General features: G+C 37.6%; 4 protein-coding genes and 1 pseudogene across 4 annotated transcripts; 2 read left to right on the top strand and 3 right to left on the bottom strand.

Moving 5' to 3' along the window:
- Positions 1-20: 20 nt before the first annotated feature.
- LOC108813225 (uncharacterized) lies at positions 21-1,780 on the bottom strand (annotated as a pseudogene).
- A 43-nt stretch (positions 1,781-1,823) lies between these two features.
- On the bottom strand, positions 1,824-3,589 carry LOC108813224 (uncharacterized). Its single transcript, XM_018585717.2, has 7 exons — positions 3,334-3,589; positions 3,126-3,250; positions 2,830-2,912; positions 2,617-2,738; positions 2,382-2,540; positions 2,206-2,299; positions 1,824-2,113 (listed from the first exon to the last, which is right to left on the bottom strand). Exons 1-7 carry the CDS (start codon positions 3,554-3,556, stop codon positions 1,924-1,926), a joined length of 996 nt encoding a protein of 331 aa, XP_018441219.1. The 5' UTR covers positions 3,557-3,589; the 3' UTR covers positions 1,824-1,923.
- Positions 3,590-8,619: 5,030 nt separating this feature from the next.
- On the bottom strand, positions 8,620-10,146 carry LOC108808526 (uncharacterized). Its single transcript, XM_018580655.1, has one exon. The coding sequence runs from the start codon at positions 10,144-10,146 to the stop codon at positions 8,620-8,622; it is 1,527 nt and encodes a 508-aa protein (XP_018436157.1).
- Positions 10,147-10,532: 386 nt separating this feature from the next.
- LOC108813531 (probable LRR receptor-like serine/threonine-protein kinase At3g47570) lies at positions 10,533-13,863 on the top strand. Its single transcript, XM_018586113.2, has 2 exons — positions 10,533-13,274; positions 13,375-13,863. Exons 1-2 carry the CDS (start codon positions 10,601-10,603, stop codon positions 13,722-13,724), a joined length of 3,024 nt encoding a protein of 1,007 aa, XP_018441615.1. The 5' UTR covers positions 10,533-10,600; the 3' UTR covers positions 13,725-13,863.
- Positions 13,864-15,956: 2,093 nt separating this feature from the next.
- Positions 15,957-18,124, top strand: LOC108813532 (uncharacterized). The gene is made up of 4 exons (XM_018586114.2): positions 15,957-16,138; positions 16,630-17,265; positions 17,334-17,432; positions 17,679-18,124. The coding sequence occupies exons 1-4, from the start codon at positions 15,986-15,988 to the stop codon at positions 18,012-18,014; spliced, it is 1,224 nt and encodes a 407-aa protein (XP_018441616.1). The 5' UTR covers positions 15,957-15,985; the 3' UTR covers positions 18,015-18,124.
- The last annotated feature ends 4,888 nt before the right edge of the window (positions 18,125-23,012 follow it).

Here is a 23,012-nt window from a genome sequence, read left to right as displayed (position 1 = left end):
CCTTAAAAGACATAAGGGCATGGTAATAAACACAAAGCTCTGATTTATGAGTTCATGACAAACGGAAGTTTGGATATATATATATAAATTGCTGCAGCCAGAAGAAGTAGATGAGATTCATATAGTCCCTCAAGAACCTTGACCCTCTTTGGAAGGCTCAACAATTCAGCGCATCCAGGGTCATGTCAGTGAATTAGTTGTTCTTCACAGTGACCGTCTTTATGAACTCCACAACTGTTGAAACCAACTGACTTTGATGTTTTGTATAACCATGATCAGCTCCTTCCACAATCTCCAGCTTGTGGTTGGTTATGATCTTAGCGAACTCCCTGGCATCATCCACAGGTATAATCTCATCCTCTGATCCATGAACCGTCAAGACTCTGCAATCTTTGTCAATCTTGAGGCAAGCTTCATGCATATCAGTGTTCAGCCTCTCCATTATGCTCTCCTCAGTAACACGGTACACGGATCTTCCTGTAAAACCACTAGCATATTGATAGAGACAAATGTAACAAAAAAAAACAATGATCTTCACAATACCATCTTTAATATGGATGAATCCTTGTTCCTTAAACTTTTCCAAAAAGTCTTCACCAATACGTTCTCCTATCCCTTTTTTTGAGATCATAACGTCCCGAGAGATTGATCACATTACTGATATCATGATACTTGGAGGCATAGAGGAGGACCACATCACCTCCTTTACTGTGTCCGAGGATAACAGGAACCACACGGTTCATGTTAGAGAAGTGTTGGATGACAGAATGTAGATCATCAGCCTCATGGTTGTAGTTACCAAAATAGAAACTGCCTTCACTCTCTCTGCAACAATGATGAAGCATCTCCCAAAATAATCAAATCAAATCAAAATCAAAATCCAAATTCAAGAAATCAATGATGAGGCAAAAAGAAAAGGGAAACATATTTTTTTACCCATTTCCAGAGAAATCAAAACGGAAAACGCTGATCCCTTCTTTCTCTATAGCAGCAGACACACTCTTCATGATTGTGTCATTCTGCATAGTCTCATAAGGCCAATTGGACAAGTAAACATAAGTCCACTCAAACAAACATGTGCAATCCCCACACCATCTTTATTTACAGTTATTATAAAAAAAGATAAAAACAGAAGAGGAAACTGTGGTAAGGTTTCCAGTTTTGCTATTAAAGAATAAAGATGAAACCCCCTTGAAATCTTACTATCCAACTGTAATAAAGCAAACAAACTTTGAAGAGTCTTTTGATTCCAATCAAGATTCATATTGATTCCAATCAAGATTCTCACCCAAGTAAGTTGGACAACACACAAAAAGTCTTATAATTGGGAACTGAATCAAGTCTCAGATCTCAGCAAACACAGAGAAAAAAAGAAGCCTAAATCATCACAAAAAGACACAAAGCTAAATTATACTGACCTTGTTTGATCGAAATCCATGGCATAAGACCACAACTTCTCTTGAACCAGTTTCGTGAAGCAGGCCCACCAGTTTCTCCTTGTGGCTGTTCTGAATCTCGATCCTCTGTTGTCCTGCACAAGCTGAAAAAAAAACAAGAACAAGAAATTTTAAGTGAGAAATCTTATGGCAAATCGATCTGAGACGGCACCATTGTCACATACCTGAAGTTCTCTGAGAAGAATCCATTCTCAAAGTGTTTTGCCTTTTTGTCTAAGTAAGTTAAACTGTGTGGTTTAACAGATGGGCTCTTTAAAGCCAGATGAGCAGCGACACGTTTTGGTGTTATTGCGTTTCATTTACAAACTTTGCAACTTTTACTTAAAAAATGGCTTTAGTCTTTCACCACTTTCAACATACTTATGCTTGGCTTTAATCCAATCAATGTTTCCCTTTTAATTGCAGACAACAATGTAAAGTGTACCATGAACAATTCTCCAAGGTAAAAAAAAAAAGAATTAAAAAACTAGTTGTTCTTGACAATGACTGTGTTTATGAACTCCATAACAGTTGAAACCAACTGACTTTGATGGTCAGTATAACGATGATCAGCTCCTTCCACAATCTCTAGCTTGTGGTTTGGTATGATCTTCGCAAACTCCTTGGCATCTTCCACGGTTATTACCTCGTCATCTGTTCCATGAACCGTCAAGACCCTGCCAAATGCCATTACAATCAAATCAATCACGAGTTTGTCTTATACCAAACTTCACCCGATATATGAGTTAGACAAGTGGACGAAACTCACCTGCAACCTTTGTCAATCTTGAGGCAAGCTTCATGCATATCAGTGCCTAACCTCTCCATTAAACTCTCCTCCGTAACACGGTAGCTGGATTTTCCTGTAAAACACACAAAGCACATGTAGATAGATAGAAACACTAGAGTTCTGATTCTGAGACAAAAGCAAGAAAATCAAAATACCATTGTTAACATCAATGAATCCTTGTTCTTTAATTCTTTCCAAAAAGTCATCCCCAAGTCGCTCTCTTATGCCTTTCTTCAGATCATAGCGTCCCGAGAGATTGATCACATTACTGATTTCATGATACTTGGAGGCATAGAGGAGAACCACATCACCTCCTATTCATTTTAAAAAAAAAAGTTTAAACCATCAAAAAAAAAAAAAGTTGAAAGACAAAACCGTCTCTTAGTTAACCTTTACTGTGCCCAAGAATGATAGGAACCACACGGTTCATGTCAGACAAGTGTTGGATGACAGAACGTAGATCATCAGCTTCATGGTTATAGTTAGCATAATAGAAACTGCCTTCACTCTCTCTGCCACACGCCCAATAAAACATGAAAATCAAAAAATCCATATTCATTTTATTTAGGGATGATAAAGAAAGAAATGGAAAACATTATTTACCCATTTCCAGAGAAATCAAAACGGAACGCACTGATCCCTTCTTTCTCTAAAGCAGCAGCCACATTCTTCATGATTTGGTGATTCTACATATACCAAATACAAAGTTAATTCAAATGTAACGCTGCTACCAACATATGTAACCACACACCGTCTACAAAACTCTAACTAGCCAACTGGTCAACGCACTCTCTCTCTCTAGAGAAAGCAACAAACTTTACTATCTAATTGGAATAAAAAAGCAAACAGCTTTTGAGGAGTCTTTGGTTTCAACATTCAGTACAAAACACAAAGCTAACCTTGCTGGATCGAAATCCATGGCACAAGACCACAACTTCTTTCGAACCGGTTTCGTGAAGGAGACCCACGAGCTTCTCGTCGTGGCTGTTCGGAATCTCCATCTTCTTCGGTTGCTGTGCACAAGCTGAGAAAGAGAGAGAAAGAGAACAAAGTCAGAAATCTTGTGACTAAAATGGAATCGATTTTTTGAGCAGAAGCATTACGTACCGGAAATGTTATTATCTGACGAATCCATTCTCAAACTGTTGCAGGAGATTCGAGTGTTCTTGATGGGGAGGCGAGGGTTGTTGTTGGTGAAGGATGATAATCTTTTGGGAAAAGGGGAGATTTTGTAATTTAGAGAATCGTGAGGTGCAAAATGGAAGTTACTCAAAAGAGTGCTCATTGTTTCAAGACACAGAACGGTCGAACTAGTTGGTAGTGAGAACATGTTCTGTTTTTATGTTTTGCAAAGACTTCTGTTTTCATGGGTTATTTTAGCCTCATCATATAAATGTTTTTGGGGTTATCTTAGCTAGTTTTTCACTTCTTTTTTAATTTGTTTTTTCTTTCAGTTATTCATGCCTCTATTGATTCAACCTTTCTTGTGTATATTTCTATGGTTGGGTCTACCTGAATATATGAGTAAACTACTGGACTACAAAATGATGTTACGACCTGAGTTACTAGGAATAATGAAACTGTGGTTATAGTATTATTGTCTTTTATACAAGCAGAGGTTGAAGTGTTTTTCTTATCGGTTTCCTCCACAAAGTTTGCAATCAAAAGCATGTCACATGTATGGTGCCTGAATATCCCAAAAAAAAAAATAATTGATGTTATGTTTTCAGAAAAAGATGATGACTGCTTTGTGATGGTAACATTTGTGTGTTTGTAGTAATTGTCCATATTACAGTCCCATCACGGGACAAATAAGCAAGCCACCACATGTTGTCTATAAAAAAGTCACGTAAGGAAATGATTATTTGTCCTTTTAGACGGTAGACTTATTGAGTGAGATAGCAAGAGTCCACACGGTCAGAGTCCACGCCATTTTTGGAGCTACCACTATGTGTGGTTGTGAGCCAATTTGTTCTCTCTATTTTTCTTTAAGCTAACAGTGTAACACACAAAGTACATGCATCTTGCATTTGCTTCTTCCTTTTTTTTTTTTTTTGTCATCTGTTAGATTAATGCACTTATAAACGTTTGTTACAAACAGCCAGAACAGACAACAACTACCACCTGTAAACTCCTAATATCAGCCTACAAGACCCGCTCTATATCCCATTACAAACGAGACCCAATGATCCCATAGTAACCCCAAAAAATACAACCGATATAGAGCCAAAAAATTCCAATCTTCAAGTCTAAAAGGCCAAACTAGACAGAGGGATCTCTTTCCTCATTCTCAAGCGTGTCCTTAAGCCACCGAGGCGGCCCAGCAGCTACATATGATTGCCAATAACCACCGTTGATCACACTTTGGGCTATCAGGAAAGCCCCTCTGTTTGTTTCCTTGGTTTCCGAAACCAGTCTCCACCATTCCACCTTTCTTAATTTTTCAGTCAACCTCGCATAATGCCATTTGAAGTTGGGCCAAGCTTTCGGTCGCAGAACAATGTTAGACATCAAGGCATCATCAATGGAAAATATTACTCTATTCTGATGGTGATCGCCCATACTTTCAATAGCCCACAGTAATACCTGAAACTTTGCCTCATCATGGCTTTTGATGTCAGAAAAAGCTCGCCTACTATGCATTGATACCTTCCCTCTGGTGTCTCTTAGCAGCCACGATCCTCCACACCTCTTGTTGGCTGAATCCCACTTCACCCCCACATTACATTTGACCCAATTTCTCGGTGGCGGAGACCAGGTTTTAGACAAGCAAACCTCCATCTCACGCCTCTCCTGCACTTCCTCTTTCTCTACGATCTGTGCTCGAAGCCACAACCCCGCTTCCTCTTCAACTTTGCTGACAAGCTCCCCAGCCCATATCAACTTTCCTTCAAACAAAAAGCCATTCCGATTCTTCCACAAATACCAAATGATCCAAGGAATTTCATTTCTCACTTTTTCTGGTATTTCTTTTTTCCCCATCATCTCTATCACATGGTGAAGGTTAGAAAAATGAGAGACCTTATCAAATCCCGAGAGAGGCGAAGGGACATACGCCATAGCCCAAGCTTGTCGTGCAATGGAGCAATCAAAAAGTATATGATTTATTGACTCTCCTTGAAAGCCACAAGCTTGGCACACATGATCCATCCTGATTCCTCTTTTAGTTAACAATTCCCCAGCAGGAATCGCATTACTCAAAGCTCTCCAGATAAATGTCTTGATTTTGGGGGCCGTAAGGATCTTCCAAGCTGACGCTTTCAACTCGTTGAGCGATGGTCTCATCTCCGCTTCTCTTATCGTCTCCTCTCTCAGTTTCCTATTTATGAACCAGTAACCCGATTTCACTGAGTAGCTGCCATTCTTGTTATGAAGCCAAACCCAAAAGTCATCCTGCTCAAAAGAAGGTTTCATAGCAAGAATTCTGTCGATGTCCTCCTCATAGAATAACTCATTCAGAACATCCATTCTCCAGCAATTATTTTCATGATCAATCAAATCATGGACTTTCAAAGAAATATCCACAATGATATTATTCATGAAAGGAGCTCTTCTGGTCTTGCCATCAATCCAAGTCTCCGACCATACAAATGTGGAGAGCCCATTACCCAGCTGTTTTCTCAGGCCTCCCATCAGCAGCTCCTTACCGAACTGAATGCTTCTCCAACCATAAGAAGGCCTAGAGCCGTTCGGTGCTTTGAGGAAATCAGAATGAGGGAAGTACCTGCTCTTGAACACTCTTGCAAAGAGGGATTCTGGATCACTGAGAATTCTCCACGCTTGCTTCGCAAGGAGTGCTTGGTTAAAGCTTTGGATATCCTTGAATCCGAGTCCCCCCAGTTCCTTTGCTAGACATAGAGTAGTCCAGCTTAGCCAGTGCATCTTTCTCTTGTGTTCCAATGAGTTCCACCAGAAATCAGCCATTGCCTTGGTAAGATTTTCACACGATTTCTTTGTCATCTTGAAGCATGACATGGCATAGACAGGCATAGCCATAGCCACAGCTTTCAGAAGGATCTCTTTCCCGCCTAGAGATAAAAGCTTAGTGAACCAACCTGATAGTCTATTCTTTAACTTGTCATAGATGTAAGCCAGCATCTCAGTCTTGGATCCACTAAAGCATTCTGGCAGGCCCAAGTAAGAGCCCGTTCCTCCCTCATTCTCAATCCCTGTGATTTCTCTGATCTTCGCCCTCGTTTGATCGTCCACCTTAGATCCAAAAGTTATGGCTGATTTGTTCAGGTTGACCTGTTGACCTGTTGCTCTCTCATAAATCTGTAGGATCCTCATGATCTCCGCTGCTTGATTCTCGTTTGCACGACAAATTAGCAGACTATCATCCGCAAACAACATATGATGGATCATAGGCCCCTCTTCCGAGAACTGAATACCCTGGATCTTTCCACTCCCCACCGCTTTGTTGATCAGATGTATGAGACCTTCGGTGCATAATACAAATAGAAAGGGAGATAGCGGATCGCCCTGTCTCAAGCCACGTTCCGGCCGTATGCACCCAAACGGTCTGTCATTGATGAGTGTGGAGTATGTTACCGTAGAGACACAGAACATGATCCTCTCCACCCATACACTATTGAAGCCCAAAGCCGAGAGTAAGGAGCGCAAGTATCCCCATTCCACCCTGTCATAAGCCTTCGACATATCAGATTTAATCGCCATGAAATCCCTCGAAATCTTGTCATTTGTCTGCAGAGCATGAATCATCTCATGGGCGATCAATATGTTATCTGAGATCAGCCTTTCTTCCACGAAGGCCGATTGTGTGGTGGATACAATATCAGGTACCAGAGGCTTGAGTCGTCCCGCCATGATTTTGGATATGATCTTGTATAGCACAGAACACAAGCTAATCGGCCTTAAGTCTGACATGAGAACTGGATATTCGATCTTTGGGATGAGGCAGAGATGTGTGTAGTTCCACTCCGAAGGGAAGGAGCCAGTTATAAAGAAATTCTGCACCTCCTCTGTGACCTGAGCCCCCACCGTATCCCAATATTTCTGGAAAAACAGCCCTGTCATCCCATCTGGCCCCGGAGCACTTCCCGGCTTTATCGAGAAAACCGCTTCGCGCACATCTTCCTTAGTGACCTCTCTGTCCAGTATCTCATTCATAGTGTCCGAAATTCGGCTCTGAAAGCCCTCAAAGATGTCACTAAAGTCGCCATTACTAGTGGATTCGAACAAAGTTCGAAAGTAGTCAATAGCCACTTCAGCTTTGGCCGGTTCAGTGAAGTGTTCCTGTCCATCAGGTCCTACCAATTTGATGATCTTATTCCTTGCTCTGTTTGCCTTCACTGAAGCATGGTAGTACTTGGTGTTCAAATCCCCTTTAGTAGCCCATTTGTTTTTGCTTTTCTGCTGCCAGAATTTCTCCTCTTCTCTGTAAGCTCTTATCAACACATCCTTGAGATAGTTGACTCTGACAGTGGACGGTCTGCTAGACGATTGTTCCTCCTCCAAGGCACACTGGATTTGCAGAATTTTATCTCTGGCATTCAAACTCTCCTTTCTCTTCCAATTACTTAGATTCTTCCTGCACTTTTTCAGCTTATCTGATACCTTAGTTATAAACAGAGGATGGTTAGTGAGCCATGCTTTCTTTATCTCCTCTTTGACTCCACTCTTGTTTATAAACCTTCCATCAAACCGGAATCTGCCATAGTGAACTTGTGGCTCAGATATCAGGTTCACCAGAACCGGCCTGTGGTCAGAGCCCCTCTTGTCTAAGAAAATCTGATTCGATGCTGGAAACAGCTGAAACCATTTCTTATTTCCAAAGCATCGATCAAGATTTTCTTGAACCCAATGAGTGCCCCTTTGACCTCCCCACGTTAGACTATTACCAGAACTCTGTAGCACTTCCATTTCGCAAATATCCAACATGTTATTGAAAGGTACAAAGGTTTCCTCACCCCTCCTAGGACCACCCGATTTTTCTTCATTACTTCGAATTTCGTTAAAGTCCCCCATCATACACCAAGGGTCTTTCCTGTGTGCTCCGATTCTCGATAGTCTTTCCCACAGTCTTGGTCTGTCCCCTCTACCAGGAAACCCATACACACAGGAAACAAAAAACCTGTCCTTCCCCCGCTGTACAAAGAAGTCCACCAGGTTTTTATCCACAAACTTTAAAGAAATATTTACAGAGTTCTTCCAGAAAATAGCTAGGCCTCCGCTGTACCCAATAGGATTGACTGTCATAATCCTATCGTAGCCTAACCAGACTTGCATATCTACAAGCGCATCTCGACCACTTTTCGTCTCCATCAAGAAAAAGATATCAGGGAAATGATGCTGTCTCAATTCCCCCAGCCTTGGAATCACCAAATCTTGTGCACGGCCCAAGCCTTGGCAATTCCAGCTCACCATAGTCATTTAGATATTGGACGGTCCCTCATTCGGGACCACCAATGGTTTCTTAAACCTTGCAGAGCTTTTAGATGGCTCGACATCTTCATGAGCTTTCCTTTTGTTTTCAGACACCACACCGTCGCCTATCTTCTTCCCAACCGTAGCCTGATTCCTTGCAATACCTTTCCCATTGTTTTTCCTTTTGAAAGTTCCTGGTCTTCTTCTGGTTCTAGGCTTCTTTAGAGTGGTCCCGGAAGTGCTAGATTCAAAGAACCCCACACTATAACCCGTTGAACCCTCAGGAAGAAAGCTTGATTGAGTAGACCCCACGACCTCTGGGGGAGAGCTTGATTCAGAAATCACTTTTCCAGAGTTTAAAATTCGAGTCACCAACGTAGAAGCTCCAGTCCTTTTTTCATTAGCCGTCGTCGGAATCGAAAGAACCTTCCCCGATTGTAAGATCCTTGCCCCCGCTGAGATTGCAGAAGCCATCATTTTTCCAGGCCGTTGAGTAGTGTCCATCCTTTCACCGAAATCAAAAACCACTCCTTTGCCTTTATCTAAGTCCGTTGAAACCATTGGAGCCGGTTCCAATCTAAGAAATGTTTTTTGTCCCAGCGGATCATTCTCCAAGGCTTGTAGAGAGTTTCTGACCCTGTCTTCTCTCGCCATCTTCTCTGGACCCTCTGCTGCCAGTAAGTATTGGCGCATACCCTGCAGTACCTCCTTAGCAATCTTCGGTCTTCCAGAAATAGGGTCCATACCCAAGTGAGTCTGCGGTATCACCCCAAACAAAGGGTCTGATTCATCAAGGCCCTCTAGCACCTCTGCATTCTTGCTCTCTGCTGATGAACCAACACTTTTCTCTCCCACACCCTTTTGCGTCCTAACGAAGGGACATCGCTCCTGGTCATGAGTTAATCGCTGACATGTGTAACATCTTTTCTGGATGCGTTCGTAGTCATATCGAATGTTGACCACTTCACCTCCTGGCAGAGTCAGCTTCTTCGCCCTCCTCAAAGGCTTAGAGACATCAAACTTAACCCAAACACGCACATAGTCTTTGGTTTGAGCTTTCTCCGGGTCGAACGCCACTTCCTCCACATGACCTGCGAACTCACCCAAGTACTCAATCGTTCCTTTAGTATAATGGTTCACTGGGATATTTCTCATCTGAACCCACACCATTAGATACTGAAGGTAATCCTCCGGTGGTTTCTCCATCCACCTTTCGAGAACAATAGACCAGTCTTTGAAGGTGTGCGGCCCTCTCTTGACGATAGCAAGAAGATCATGTTCATATTTGAATATGAACTGAAATCGTTCCTGAGATAAGGCTACCCCCCTGACTCTATCATACAGCTGCCATTTCCTTGGCATATCCAAGATCAAATCCGCCATCCTTTGAACTTTAGGGTTGAGAAGCCTCCCAACCAAGCTAAGCTCATTTCTCTCTGTTGCATAAAATTCTGGCCTATCTGGAAGCACACATGGTTCTTCCTCCTCTTCAATCGATAAGAATTGCAGAGCTTTGTTTAACTGAGAAGCCATTACTACCACCGCGTCTTCTCTTTCCCTTCCCACACTAACAGATCCTCACTTACAATCACTGACCACCACTTAATCACTATCTCAAACTGCCAGTTTCTTCAGAACAAACTCACCGACACTCTCTCCAAATCTGATGAGCACAAGATATTTTCCAAAGAACAAACAAGAAATAACTTTTTCAGATCTGAAAAAAGTCAAGGAAACCCACTAAAGAGGATAACTTTAGTGGTTGGAAACGTGTTTTTTCAAGTCTACAGTTCCAAAAAGCCAAAAGGTGTATTTTAGCAGTTGGAAAAAAGAGCCCAAAAGAGGGAGTCTACTATCTTGCGCCGAGAGAGAAAAGTCCAGAAATCTTTGCATTTGCTTCTTCCTTTATAATTCACTTTCCTTCAAAATAATAGAAACACCAACATACGTCAACAAAAAAAAAAAAAAACAGGACAATCGGAGAATCATGAGATTGTTTATTTTACTTTCTTTCAATGCTTTCATATTACTTGAAGCATATGGGTTTACTGATGAAACTGATAGGCAAGCACTGTTGGAGTTCAAGTCTCAAGTTTCTCAAGACAAAAGAGTTTTCTTGTCCTCATGGAATCATTCAAACCCTCTCTGCAACTGGAACAAGGTTACATGTGGCCACAAACACAAAAGAGTTACTCAGTTGGACCTTGGAGGATTGCAACTAGGCGGAGTGATATCACCTTCTATTGGTAATCTTTCGTTTCTCATATCACTTGATCTCTCTAGTAACTCTTTCGGTGGAACCATCCCTCAAGAAGTGGGAAACTTGTTTAGACTTGAGTACTTGAATATGAGTTTTAATATTCTTAAAGGAGATATTCCAGTCAGTCTGTTCAATTGCTCTAGATTGTTCGACCTTGAGTTAGATTCAAATCAGCTTGGAGGAGGTGTTCCTTCAGAACTAGGGTCATTAACAAACCTTCTTTATTTATATCTTGGTCGAAACAACTTGAAGGGAAAGCTCCCTGCATCTCTAGGAAACTTGACATCGCTCATGCAACTTAGCTTTACCGATAACAAGAAACTAGAAGGGGAAATTCCTAATGAGCTAGCTAGACTGAATCAAATGGTTTTTCTTTCGTTATCGATGAACAACTTCTCAGGCATGTTTCCTCCCTCCATTTACAACTTGTCCTCACTTGAGATGTTAAACATCTTCAGTGCTGGTTTTTCGGGTAGACTAAAGCCTGATCTCGGCACTCTGCTTCCAAATCTTCAAGAGCTATATATGGGAAATAACCATTTCACAGGAGTTATTCCAGCAACACTTTCCAATATCTCTACTCTTGAAATATTGGCACTGGAGTATAACAATCTAACCGGAAGTATTCCTTCGAGCTTTGGTAAATTACAAAATTTGGAAATCTTATTACTTCATGGAAACTCTCTGGGAAATCACTCCTTTGGAGATCTTGACTTTATTGATGCCTTGTCCAATTGCACCCAGTTACTCATCTTTAGCGTGGGTTTCAATAGGCTTGGGGGTGACTTGCCTACCTCCATTGCAAATTTGTCCACAAGCCTCATTGAGTTGAAGCTCCAGATGAATGACATTTCTGGTAGCATTCCTCATGACATTGGGAATCTCATAAACCTAAGTAAACTTGAGTTTGATGGTAATATGTTGAGGGGAACACTCCCAAACTCTCTTGGGATGCTTTTGGAATTGGGCTATTTAAGTCTAGATTCAAATAGGCTGTCAGGAGTCATACCATCTTCTATAGGAAACATGACTCAGTTGGAAACACTTTATCTGAACAACAACAGTTTCGAAGGACCAATTCCTCCGAGTCTTGGAAACTGTAGGCGCCTACTATATTTGTATATTGGATGTAATAGGTTGAATGGAACTATACCACGGGAAATTATGCAAATCTCATCCCTTGTTCACATATTCATAGAAGATACTCCTTTGACCGGTTCTTTACCAAACGATGTTGGAAGACTACAAAGTCTTGTTGTGCTATCACTTGCAAATGCTAGCTTATCAGGACAACTCCCACAAACCTTGGGAAAATGCCTATCGATGGAAGAACTTTATCTTCAAGAAAATTCTTTTGTTGGAGCCATTCCAGATATCAGAGGATTAGTGGGTGTTAGAAGAGTTGATTTGTCAAAAAATAATCTCAGTGGAAGTATTCCTGAGTATCTTGCAAAGTTCCCCAAGTTGGAGTATCTCAATCTATCCGTTAACAACCTCCAAGGAAAGGTGCCAACAGAAGGAAACTTTCAAAACTCTACCATAGTTTTGGTATACGGAAACAAAAATCTATGTGGAGACATCAAGGGACTGAAACTAGATCCATGCATTGCGCAAGCATCATCAGTGATGAAGAAGCATTCCTCTCTTTCGAGAAAAGTTGTGATCGGGGTTTGCCTAGGCATAAGTTTAGTGCTCATATTTTTACTTTCATTGTGTTGGTTCATAAAAAGAAAGAAGAAGAAACAGCAGCAGACCAGTAACACAAATTTTTCTACTTTGGAGGTATTCCATGAGAAGATAAGTTATGGAGATCTTCGAAATGCGACAAATGGCTTCTCTTCGAGCAATTGTATTGGATCAGGCAGTTTTGGTACTGTGTTTAAAGCACTTCTCCCAGCAGAGAAGGATGTCGTTGCGGTGAAAGTTCTAAACCTGAAGCGACGTGGAGCAATGAAGAGCTTTATGGCAGAATGTGAATCTTTGAAGGACATAAGACACCGTAATCTTGTGAAACTGTTGACAGCTTGTTCGAGCATTGATTACCAAGGCAACGAGTTCAGAGCTCTCATCTACGAATTCATGCCTAATGGAAGCCTAGAGATGTGGCTGCACCCGGAGGAAGTGGAAGAGATTCACAGGCCCTCAAGAGCCTTGACGCTTCTTGAAAGGCTTGACATTGCCATAGATGTGGCTTCTGTTCTAGAATATCTCCACGTTCATTGTCCTGAACCAATAGCTCATTGCGATCTCAAACCAAGCAACATCCTTCTAGACAATGATTTAACCGCCCATGTTAGCGACTTTGGTCTAGCTCGTATCCTCCTCAAGTATGACCAGGAGTCATTTCTCAACTATCTCAGCTCGGGTGGTGTGAGAGGAACCATCGGCTATTCCGCACCAGGTAAAACTATCACACATCTATGATGTTTCTATGAATGAGATAAGTGTGTTCTTTGTTCATTACAAACTTCTTCTTGTTTTTTATGTGAACCATGGTGCAGAATATGGATTGGGCGGACAGCCATCAGTGCATGGTGATGTGTATAGTTTTGGAGTTCTCCTATTAGAAACGTTCACTGGGAAAAGACCAACCAATGAGTTGTTTGGAGGAAACTTTACCCTACGCAGTTACACCAAGTCTGCATTGCCTGAGCGAGTACTGGACATTGCAGACAAATTGATTCTTCACAGTGGTCTTAGAGTCGGTTTCCCCCATGCTGAGTGCTTGGCATTGGTTTTGGAGGTGGGACTTAGGTGCTGCGAAGAATCTCCTACAAACCGGTTGGGAATAAGTCAGGTTGTCAAAGATTTAATCTCGGTCAAGGAGAGGTTTTTCAGAGCCAGAAGTTGAAAGGCTTAATCTGAGGTCTATGTAATATCTTCTTTCCTAATTTTTGGTTGTTTTACTCTATTAAACATACTTATGCTTGCAGAATATAGTCTGTGATTACTATAGCTTTTGCAGACAATAGATCAACATTTTGTTTGCAGTTCTTTACCATTGCTAATTTTCAGTGTCCCCTTTTAATTTCGACTTTTATTTTCATTTGTATCTCAGTTTTTGGTAATTCGAAATACTAACTTTTCTATGTTAATGATTTTTTCTTAATCATTAATATGGGCGTTTAAATCTGGATGATCAAGTTAAGTTTTAAAGGGACTGCAAATAGGGAACAATCTAGAGTCCTAATAATCTAGTGAGTCCTGCAAAGCTTTGAAACATAGGTTGCAGGTTCTGTGTTTTTTTTCTCTCTTATAGGACTTCTACTGGTTTTATTTTACTGATGGGACTCATCTAACTAAGTAGACAAAGCAGATTCATCTGACCTGAAAGCTTACCTTTTTGGTGACTTCATAATCAGTTATGCTATTAGTGGCAAAGCAGGTTACAAGTTGTCTGGATGATAAATATCTAAACAGAGAAGTTTGCGTCTGTGTTCTTTTCATCAAGTGATTTTGCTGTGTATTTCTGAACATTGTCACTTTAGCAAACATTCTTATAACTAATTCATCCTTTAAACTGCAATTCTCTGTTGTTTGCTATGATACCATCAAGAGAAAGATACAGCAAACAAACCAGATGACATTATCTTAGCTGGAAATAACTTTTACTATTATGTCAAAGATCTCCAGTTTGAATGACCGCTGGGACGAAATTAATATTGCATATGCTATGGTTTCGAGCATGAGGTGTGATTATGAACTTTGACCCTGAATTTTGTTGTATTCAAAGGAAAAAATATATATATATTACAAGAAGCAAAAATATATATTAACAATGACTGATTATTACAAGAAGCTAGGTGAGCTAATGCTGGAAAAGAGATAATCTGATTGTGTCTCTGTATTAGCTGAGCTCTTTGTGATATCATTTGCCTGTATTCTCAAAGTAGTTACAATTACAAGTCAAACTCTTCAAAGAAATTTTTTATATTGAACTTTAAAACTTGAATTTTAAACATGGTAACTCCTATTATTAACAAAACTAATTAAATTATAAATCTTATAAAATTACTATAAAAGTATAAAATTATATATTATATATTATAAAAATTAATAAATAAATTATTATATTATAGTAAAACGTTGCATATAAATGAAAAATAAGAACAACAATTAATAAATTTAAATATATATAATATAATTATTATTATAATTATTGTCATAATGATTTAATATATGATCAATCAATAAGTTTAACCCGTACATCTAGGATGGACATTTTAGTTTAATTACGGATTCGGTTCGGTTTAATTTATTTGGTCAAAGAAAACATCAACCAAAAGTAACCCAAACTAGTTTTGTTTAGTTTGTGTTCAATTTAGTTCGATTTTAATTTGATTTGATTTGTATCCGGTTTTTTAGTTTGGTTTGATTTGTGTTCGGTTCAATTTAATTTGATTTGTGTTTATCCATTTTAATCGAATTGATTTTTTAGTTTTGTTTTAGTTCAGATACAAAAATATAATTTACAAAAACTTAAACATATCATAATTTGATACCAAATCATTACGTTTTTCATATTTAAACATAAAACCAAATATCATAATAAAAATGTAGAAATATAATCCAATTATTTGATATTATTATTTTCAAACTTAATATAAATATCTTAAGTGATTTTTTTGTTTGATGTTTGTATGAAATTAATATTATTTTATTTTATTTTATTTCTAGTTGTGTTTATTATCTTCATTTAGAAATAAAATATATAAAATTATGTTTAATTAGTTATTTAGGTTAAATTGTTAAATATATTAATTCTTAATATTTTTAGTATATTTAATTTATCTAATTATAACACATCGGTTTTTTGATTTGGTTCGGTTTAAAACCAAATCAAACCGAATAATGTGAGTTGATAAAATCTTGAACCAAATAATTTAAACATATATTTTGGTTTGGTTTGGATCGGTTTGGATTCAATTGGATTGGTTTAGCTCGGTCGGTCCAGTTTTTTTTTTGCTCACACCTGCGCGAGTGTCTTTTCATTTTTTCTATCACACCTGAAATTTGGGCCGAGCTTGAGCAAACTTGAAATAATGGGCCTAAAGTTAATAAAACCATAAAAGAGTGTTCCGATGATCATTGGAGATCGAATTGGAGAAGAAGATGGGAACGGAGGTGGGGCAGTGGTTAGAGGAAGCGCTCCTTGATCTCTGCGGGAAACCGGAGACCGGTTTAAATTTCGATCGTGATGTAATCTCCGGTCTAGTCTCCTACTGCGATCTCGCTCAGCCTGTCGATGCCAAGGAGTATCTCGACGTAATCTCTCTCTCTCTACATCTCTCCTTTAATGCTTTGTGGCTTATTCAGATTCGCCGACTTGATCTAATTGATTAGTGACTTTGTAAATATTAGGGTGTTCAGTTTCGTTAGGGTTTGATCGATGAACCTAGATGATCTCTTGTTTAAGAGGTCAAACTATTATTTTAGTGAACATTTCGTCTGTTAATTCGAATTGAATCATTTAGTATGGATGAGAAACACGTGAAGGTATCTTCTAAGTTAGTACTCATCTTCAAAAAGTTGTATGTTCTAAAGACTAGATGAGCTTGTGACCATAGACTTTTACTTTGAATGCGTTACATAGTTTGAATCTTTTGATATCGTAGTAGCTTTACATTGTCTTGAACACCATTCCTACTACTAGTGCAAGCTAGCTAGTGTTCTTGAAGTAATTACATTTTTGAGTTAGAACATAAGGTATCTAGTCCGAGAGTGAGTATGTAGGACTGATTGATGATTTTATACAGAATATTATCGGAAAAGAAGGCAAAAGCGTCATTGCAGAATATCTACAGCGAAGAGGATACAAAGAACCATCCAGCCACGTGGCAAACACTTCAGGAGGTCCTGAACTGCAGATGTACGTTAAACCAAAATTTGATTATGTCGCTTCTAGTGGAACCAAGAAGCCGTTGAAAACAACACCAAAAGAGGGAACATCTTCTAATCAGCAACCTGGAACCGCGAAAGCAACAGCCCCGGCCCCGGCCCCTAAAGTTAACCCTAAGAAGAAAAAAGGGGGGAAAGTGATATCACTAGCAGAAGCAGCTAAAGGATCGATAGTGTTTCTGCAAGGCAAACCGTGTGCTTGCCAAGCTCGTAGGCACAGGTTAGTGAGCAACTGCTTGTCCTGCGGGAAGATTGTGTGCGAACAAGAAGGAGAAGGGCCTTGCAGTTTCTGCGGAGCGCTTGTGCTTAAAGAAGGAAGTACGTACGCTGGGCTAGAGGAAGGGTTTACTCCAGTGTCTGATGCTGATGTGGCAGCTGAAGCTTATGCCAAAAGGCTTGTGGAGTATGATAGAAACTCTGCCGCACGTACAACGGTTATTGATGACCAGAGTGATTACTACGAGAGTGAGGGTAGTAAATGGGTTTCTCAAGAGGTATATATACATTGGTGAACTACACTGTGTTTGTTTCTCCCATTGACTTAATATTTGTTTACTCCCAGGAGAAAGAGCTTTTGAAGAAGAAGCGTGAGGAGATTGAAGAAGCTGAACGAGCCAAAAAGAGCAAAGTGGTTATGACATTTGATTTAGTCGGCCGTAAGGTTAATATTCTTCCCATGCTTACTACTCGTTTGAAACTAGGATGTAGTAGTAACATTTATACATAATGATAGAATCACACTAAGGCCCTAAAGCATCGAAAATTAGAAATGTTAGTTATAAGTTCATTTTCACTGACTCAACTCTCTCTCTGCAATGTTACTCTTCATTAATTCTGTTTGTCCTGATTATTCTGCATTGAGAAATGATTCATTCCAACTAGTCTTGATTCATGGTTTGACCCGCAGGTACTGTTAAACGAAGATGATATATCAGAACTAGAATCAGGGAACAGGATTCTGGGACCACCCGAGACTAGACCCGTGAACAGAATAAAACCGAACCCAACGGCAAAATTCGTTCCAATCTTCTTAGATCCTGGACCAACGGAGAAGAAGACAACAAACATGGGTAGCTCCTCCAAGAGAGACAACAAGAAAAACCGGAACGGGTTGTGTTTGGAGATCACAGGAAGGGTACAACATGACAGGAGCGAACTTAAGTACTTACAAGCGGATCCATCATCAGTAATAGATGGGCTTCATGTAGAAGATGGTGGTGAATGTTCCTTAGATTACGACTGATTCTTTTGTTTTCAGTTTTCTATAAACTGTACAAGTCCCGGTTTATTGTTTCCGGTTTACCGAACCGGATACTTTCTTCTTCAGTTTTAAAAGTCGACAATATTTTATCATGTTGACTCCACGTCGGATGTAAGATGGCTGATAAAGCCGTCAGTCAAGAATCACGTGTTTGGGTAGCTTTGATCACTCGTTTGCACACGTGGCTGGATCTAATTGGCTAGTGTTAAATTCTCCCGGTTTTATATTTAGATAAGATTATTCGTCTGAGTGTGTAATGTGTTTCCACCTATCAATATCCTTTTCTTAGAGCGGCACTAGAGATTAAATTCGGATCTATTAAAAATACAGATCTAATTTTTGGGCGGAAAATGCAATCCAGGATAAATCTTTTTACAGTTGTGTAGCCATCGGAAATCAAATAAAGAGTATTCACTGTATTGGATCCGAAACTTACTCAAATTAATTACCACTAGACTAATGGAAATCGAATAAAAAATTCACTGTAATGGATCTTAAACTCACTCAGATTAATTACCACTAGTCCAACTCATGTTGGTTAGACCAGCACTATGTATTTATATAACTTTTGGATTGAAGACCACTTTATATTTTCTTCATTTGAATTCGTTGCCATGAGGAATAGAATATGTTCGAACAAAAATGAAAGCTAGTTTATTACTTTAATCATAAAAACGCATTTGTAAATATAATCTCTAAATATTATTTTGCGTATATGAATAAGTACATGAGCTATGTGTAGATAGAACTAATATTTGAGATGTATAGATAATTTCAATCGGTGCTGACAAAAAAAAATTTAACGGGTCTCACATCATAAGAAATATTTTTTCTTGGACTATGAAAAGGTAGCACCTTGCAAATTATAGCGCTGTTTGATTGAATCCACCTACCCACGGTGAAATTCAAAAGCAATATCGATACGGCATTAAACTATAAATGAATATTATAACTATGATTAAGACAATAAACAATCCTCCACCCTTAATAAGTAATGAATACTGTGGCAAGGTCGATAGGAAAGCAATATTGATATGATGCGACACAAGTCCCTTTGTTATCCACACCTTTTTCACCAAAAAAATCTCCTTTAATTTAAATTATAATGGTATAGAAAAATATTTATGACGTCACCCACCCATGACTTCTTATAATGGAAAAGATTCCATCTGCCCCCTACCAGAAAATCGGAAAACTAGCTCATATTGTTTTACGCACACACATGCAGACATATACATTGTTATATTGTTTTCATATGTGAAACCATAGAACAAATATTTAGTTTTGTTTTGTTATAAATTTGGTAAAAACCGCAGTGCTGTAAACTCGACAATGTTATTATTATGTATGCTGTCAAAAATATAGTAAATGTAATTGAGAATAAAATTCAGATAGTATATCACTGGAAGTGTCAAGCTAGAGTTTTATACTGTGAGAGCAGCTCTAAGTTCATCTTCAAAAAGATATTTTATTTTGAAGGTTGCAGATTTCATATTTGAAGTGTTAAGTTAGTTTTTTCCAAAAACTAAACTTCAAACTTAATTTAAAATAAAATTATATCTTATATTATAGTTTTTATATCTATGATACTTAATTTAAATTCATAAAATTTATAAATAAATAGCACACATATAAAAATATTATAAAAATTAATTAACAAAATGATACAGTAAAATATATACTTTTGCATAAAAATACATAATTAAATATTAAATTACAAATAAAAATTACAGTATTCTATAAAACTATTTGCGTAATATTTCCATATGATCAATTAGTGCATTTGTTAAGTTTTTTTCTAATATTGTTATTATCTAAATCTAATTTTGAAAAAACTTATTTTTAAGTTTTTATTTAATTTTATTTGTAAATTTTAAAATTATAAAAGAAAATTTGACATATTTATGAGTTATAAAGTTTTCTGAAGGATTAAAAAATTAAAGGATAAATTATTAAGAATCATAAATATAATATGTAAATGTAAGAACCAAAATGTAGTGAAAAATCTGAAACTTTAAATTTGAAACTTTGAAATTTCTTTATGAATAGCAAAAAAATTATATCTGAAGTTATAGTGTCTTTTGGAGATGCTCTAAAGTGAAGTTGCAATAAAAAAATTATACTTTAATAAAATTTACTTATTTAAATAAATCAAAATAAGCAGAGATTATTAAAATTTTGAAATTTCTTTCTTTTCTTTTTTTTCTATAGTATATCGAACCTCCATATTTTCATCCAAAGCATCATACAAACATAAGCGGAGATGATATATATTTATATATAATCGCTTAAATATATATATATATATATATATATATATATATATATATATGCTCTTGAAACTTTAAAAACACACGCATTACTTCAATTTACAATGTAGTTACTCATATACAGTCTGGAACTATATAAAGATCTTTTACTGAAAATTAAAAGAAGTTGAAAAAAAAAAGAGAAGAGAAATTAAAGGTGTAACGTTTGGACAAAAGATGCCACCAGAGCCTCTGGCAAAAATGTTAGATGGTAAGATGTCTATATCAATAGCCACATTTATGTGCAAACGATACCGCAAACGCCATGTGGTCTCTTTAAACGCAACGCTTTATATCAATACAAACCAAACCACCAGCTGTACGAATCGCTGTATGCATGTTACTGCGTTTATATTGTACGTGGAGTTCGGGTGAGTGATCAAGAAATAGATTAAAGGCAAAGCGAGTAGAAAATCTCATTTATATTAAAAGTAAAACGGCATCAAAGAGAAATTACAAACGAGAAAAACAGTTCGATTATAAAATCGAGTTTGTTATCACAATAACGATCAAGTTAGCTAAGTTTATGTAACACTAAGGACGTGTTCGCGCGGAATATTATTTTATTGTTATTAAATGATATTGGATGGTATAATTATGTGATCATTTTTATTTATTAAAAGCATTATTTGGTGTTTTTATTGTGTTATGTAGTAATAGATGATAAGTTAATTTATCATGTGTTTCAATAATGTGTTGTTGTGTATATATAAGTACTTATTAATGGTGAAGTGAACTTCTAATTTAAAGCATATTAAATTTTAGTAACTTTGCATTTAGACATTTGTTGATTTTAAGATTGACAGTTTTAGCATTAAAAAGTTGTATTTTATTTTTTCAATTATTTGAATATATTCTTTTAAGATGTTTTTTGTCCTCTTTCACCATCTATGTATTTCGTTTATCTTTCCGGTGTGTCTTTCACCATCGCCTGAAAATACTCACCTTCGTGCTTTTTTTATTCCTCATTTTTCCTCCTGTGAGATTATCTGGTATTTGTTATAGATCATGTTTATAAGTAACCAGTTTTGCGGTTGTTTCTCACGGTGTTGTAATCTGTTCCAGTCAATATTGGTTGCTTCTCTTCTTCCTTCGATTTTATCTGATGTTAGGAACTACATCTCCTTGGTTTGGTTCAGAGTTTAGTCGTCTTTGATGTTGTTTTCCTCGTCGTTCGCTTACCATCGAAAATCCCTACATTTCTTGGTTTTCAAGATCTGGTTTTTGGTGATATGCCTTATATGGTCTCTTTCATAGCTCGAAGACGACTCCATGGTTTTTTTATTTCATTTCGTTTTACCATTTCCTCTCTGTTTTCTCATCTTGTTTCAGCTTTCATCGTCTCTTGTGACTCTTCCTTTCGCTATGTTTTCTACTCCAGGCTTGGATAGTATCTTACTTTGTGTATGCTATGTAGATTTAGAAGGTTATTTCTGATCTTAAGATTGGGCTCTGGTTTTTCGGTGGTTGGTTTCCATTTTCCTTCCCTCGAGTTGTTCTTCTTTTCCTGTTTCCTTTAGTATATGTATAAGTGTGTGAAGTTAGTTTCGTGGAGCTTTGGTCCCTTTATCCACAGTTTTGTGGTTCTTTGCTGGCATGTGCGTCTTGTTTGTACTTGTTTAGTTTGTGAGGTGCTTCTTACTTCTTAACTGGTGGTTGTGCTTATGATGTGTTAGGCATGTGTCTTCCTGCTCCTTAGTGATTTTGACCTTCCATTGATTATTCTTCCTATAACCCGTTCTATTGGTTCTTTGCGTTGATCTTTGATCGCGCTCCTTTGTATTCAATGGACTTCTATCAACGCTGCTTTGTATTCGATGGATTTATTTGTCTCAGAGTTTATATTTTTACCATTTTCTGACTTCTGCTTGTTACGGCCAAGATACTCTACGATAAAGTGAGGAAAAATTAGTCTTTGCTCTTGATCTCTTTTCAGTTTTAGACCTTTATTGAGTTAATGCTTTTTCGGTATTTTTTTTTTCTATATGATTATGGAGAATTTATGTTTAGATTATCTTTTGTGCTTTACTATATTCTTCTTATTTTAGTTAATACTAAAATAAATATATAATTTGTAAATGAAATAATAGAAAGTAAAAATAACAAAATATTGAAAATTTATGTTGTTTTAGTTGTAAATAAATTAAATATTCAAACTACATTTATATTATTTTACTTATTTCATTATTCATCTTGCATTTTTGTGACCAATAAAATTTAAATGATAAAGATTAATGTGAAAAGGATTAGATAGTGCATAATTAGAAAATGGTGAACCAAATTGTAATAATCTAAGAGAAAAAGGACCTAATATGTAAAAAGAAGAAAATAGGACATATGTCAACAAATTTATTTTCCACATGTAACAAGAAGAGAGAAAAGTCTACTTTATATATGTATAGATTCCGGTTTATGGTATATGGAAAAACCTAAAATGATTGATTTGGTTATCTATGTCACCAAAGTGTGTTCACCTTTTCCGATGTTTAGAATTCCAGAATTAAGTGTGATTGATCTAGAGTAGTGGAAAGATGAGTGACTTATCGAGAAGTGATTCGCAATAGCGTGCAAATGAGGCCAAAACACGAGGAAAGGTCATATGTTGATCGCAAGGTCAGTAAACAGAGTCTTCGAAAAAATTAACGGACCGACCGTTGGAATGAGATAGGGC

This window comes from Raphanus sativus, chromosome 6 (genome assembly GCF_000801105.2).
Source record: "Raphanus sativus cultivar WK10039 chromosome 6, ASM80110v3, whole genome shotgun sequence".
In the NCBI taxonomy this organism is placed as follows: Eukaryota; Viridiplantae; Streptophyta; class Magnoliopsida; order Brassicales; family Brassicaceae; genus Raphanus; species Raphanus sativus.
The sequence above is the reverse complement of the archived record's forward strand: the minus strand, read 5'-3'. Positions and strand labels throughout refer to the sequence as shown.

What these genes read in the sequence shown, in the direction of transcription:
- LOC108808526 (XM_018580655.1), bottom strand. Translation starts at nt 10,146, where the DNA reads ATGGCTTCTCAGTTAAACAAAGCTCTGCAATTCTTATCGATTGAAGAG.
- LOC108813224 (XM_018585717.2), bottom strand. Translation starts at nt 3,556, where the DNA reads ATGTTCTCACTACCAACTAGTTCGACCGTTCTGTGTCTTGAAACAATG. An exon ending in TTTGATTTCTCTGGAAATGG is followed by an intron (nt 2,739 to 2,829) that starts GTAAATAATGTT and finishes GGCGTGTGGCAG; the next exon opens with AGAGAGTGAAGGCAGTTTCT. An exon ending in ATTCATTGATGTTAACAATG is followed by an intron (nt 2,300 to 2,381) that starts GTATTTTGATTT and finishes TGTGTTTTACAG; the next exon opens with GAAAATCCAGCTACCGTGTT.
- LOC108813532 (XM_018586114.2), top strand. Translation starts at nt 15,986, where the DNA reads ATGGGAACGGAGGTGGGGCAGTGGTTAGAGGAAGCGCTCCTTGATCTC. An exon ending in GTAAATGGGTTTCTCAAGAG is followed by an intron (nt 17,266 to 17,333) that starts GTATATATACAT and finishes GTTTACTCCCAG; the next exon opens with GAGAAAGAGCTTTTGAAGAA. An exon ending in TTGATTTAGTCGGCCGTAAG is followed by an intron (nt 17,433 to 17,678) that starts GTTAATATTCTT and finishes TTTGACCCGCAG; the next exon opens with GTACTGTTAAACGAAGATGA.
- LOC108813531 (XM_018586113.2), top strand. Translation starts at nt 10,601, where the DNA reads ATGAGATTGTTTATTTTACTTTCTTTCAATGCTTTCATATTACTTGAA. An exon ending in CATCGGCTATTCCGCACCAG is followed by an intron (nt 13,275 to 13,374) that starts GTAAAACTATCA and finishes ACCATGGTGCAG; the next exon opens with AATATGGATTGGGCGGACAG.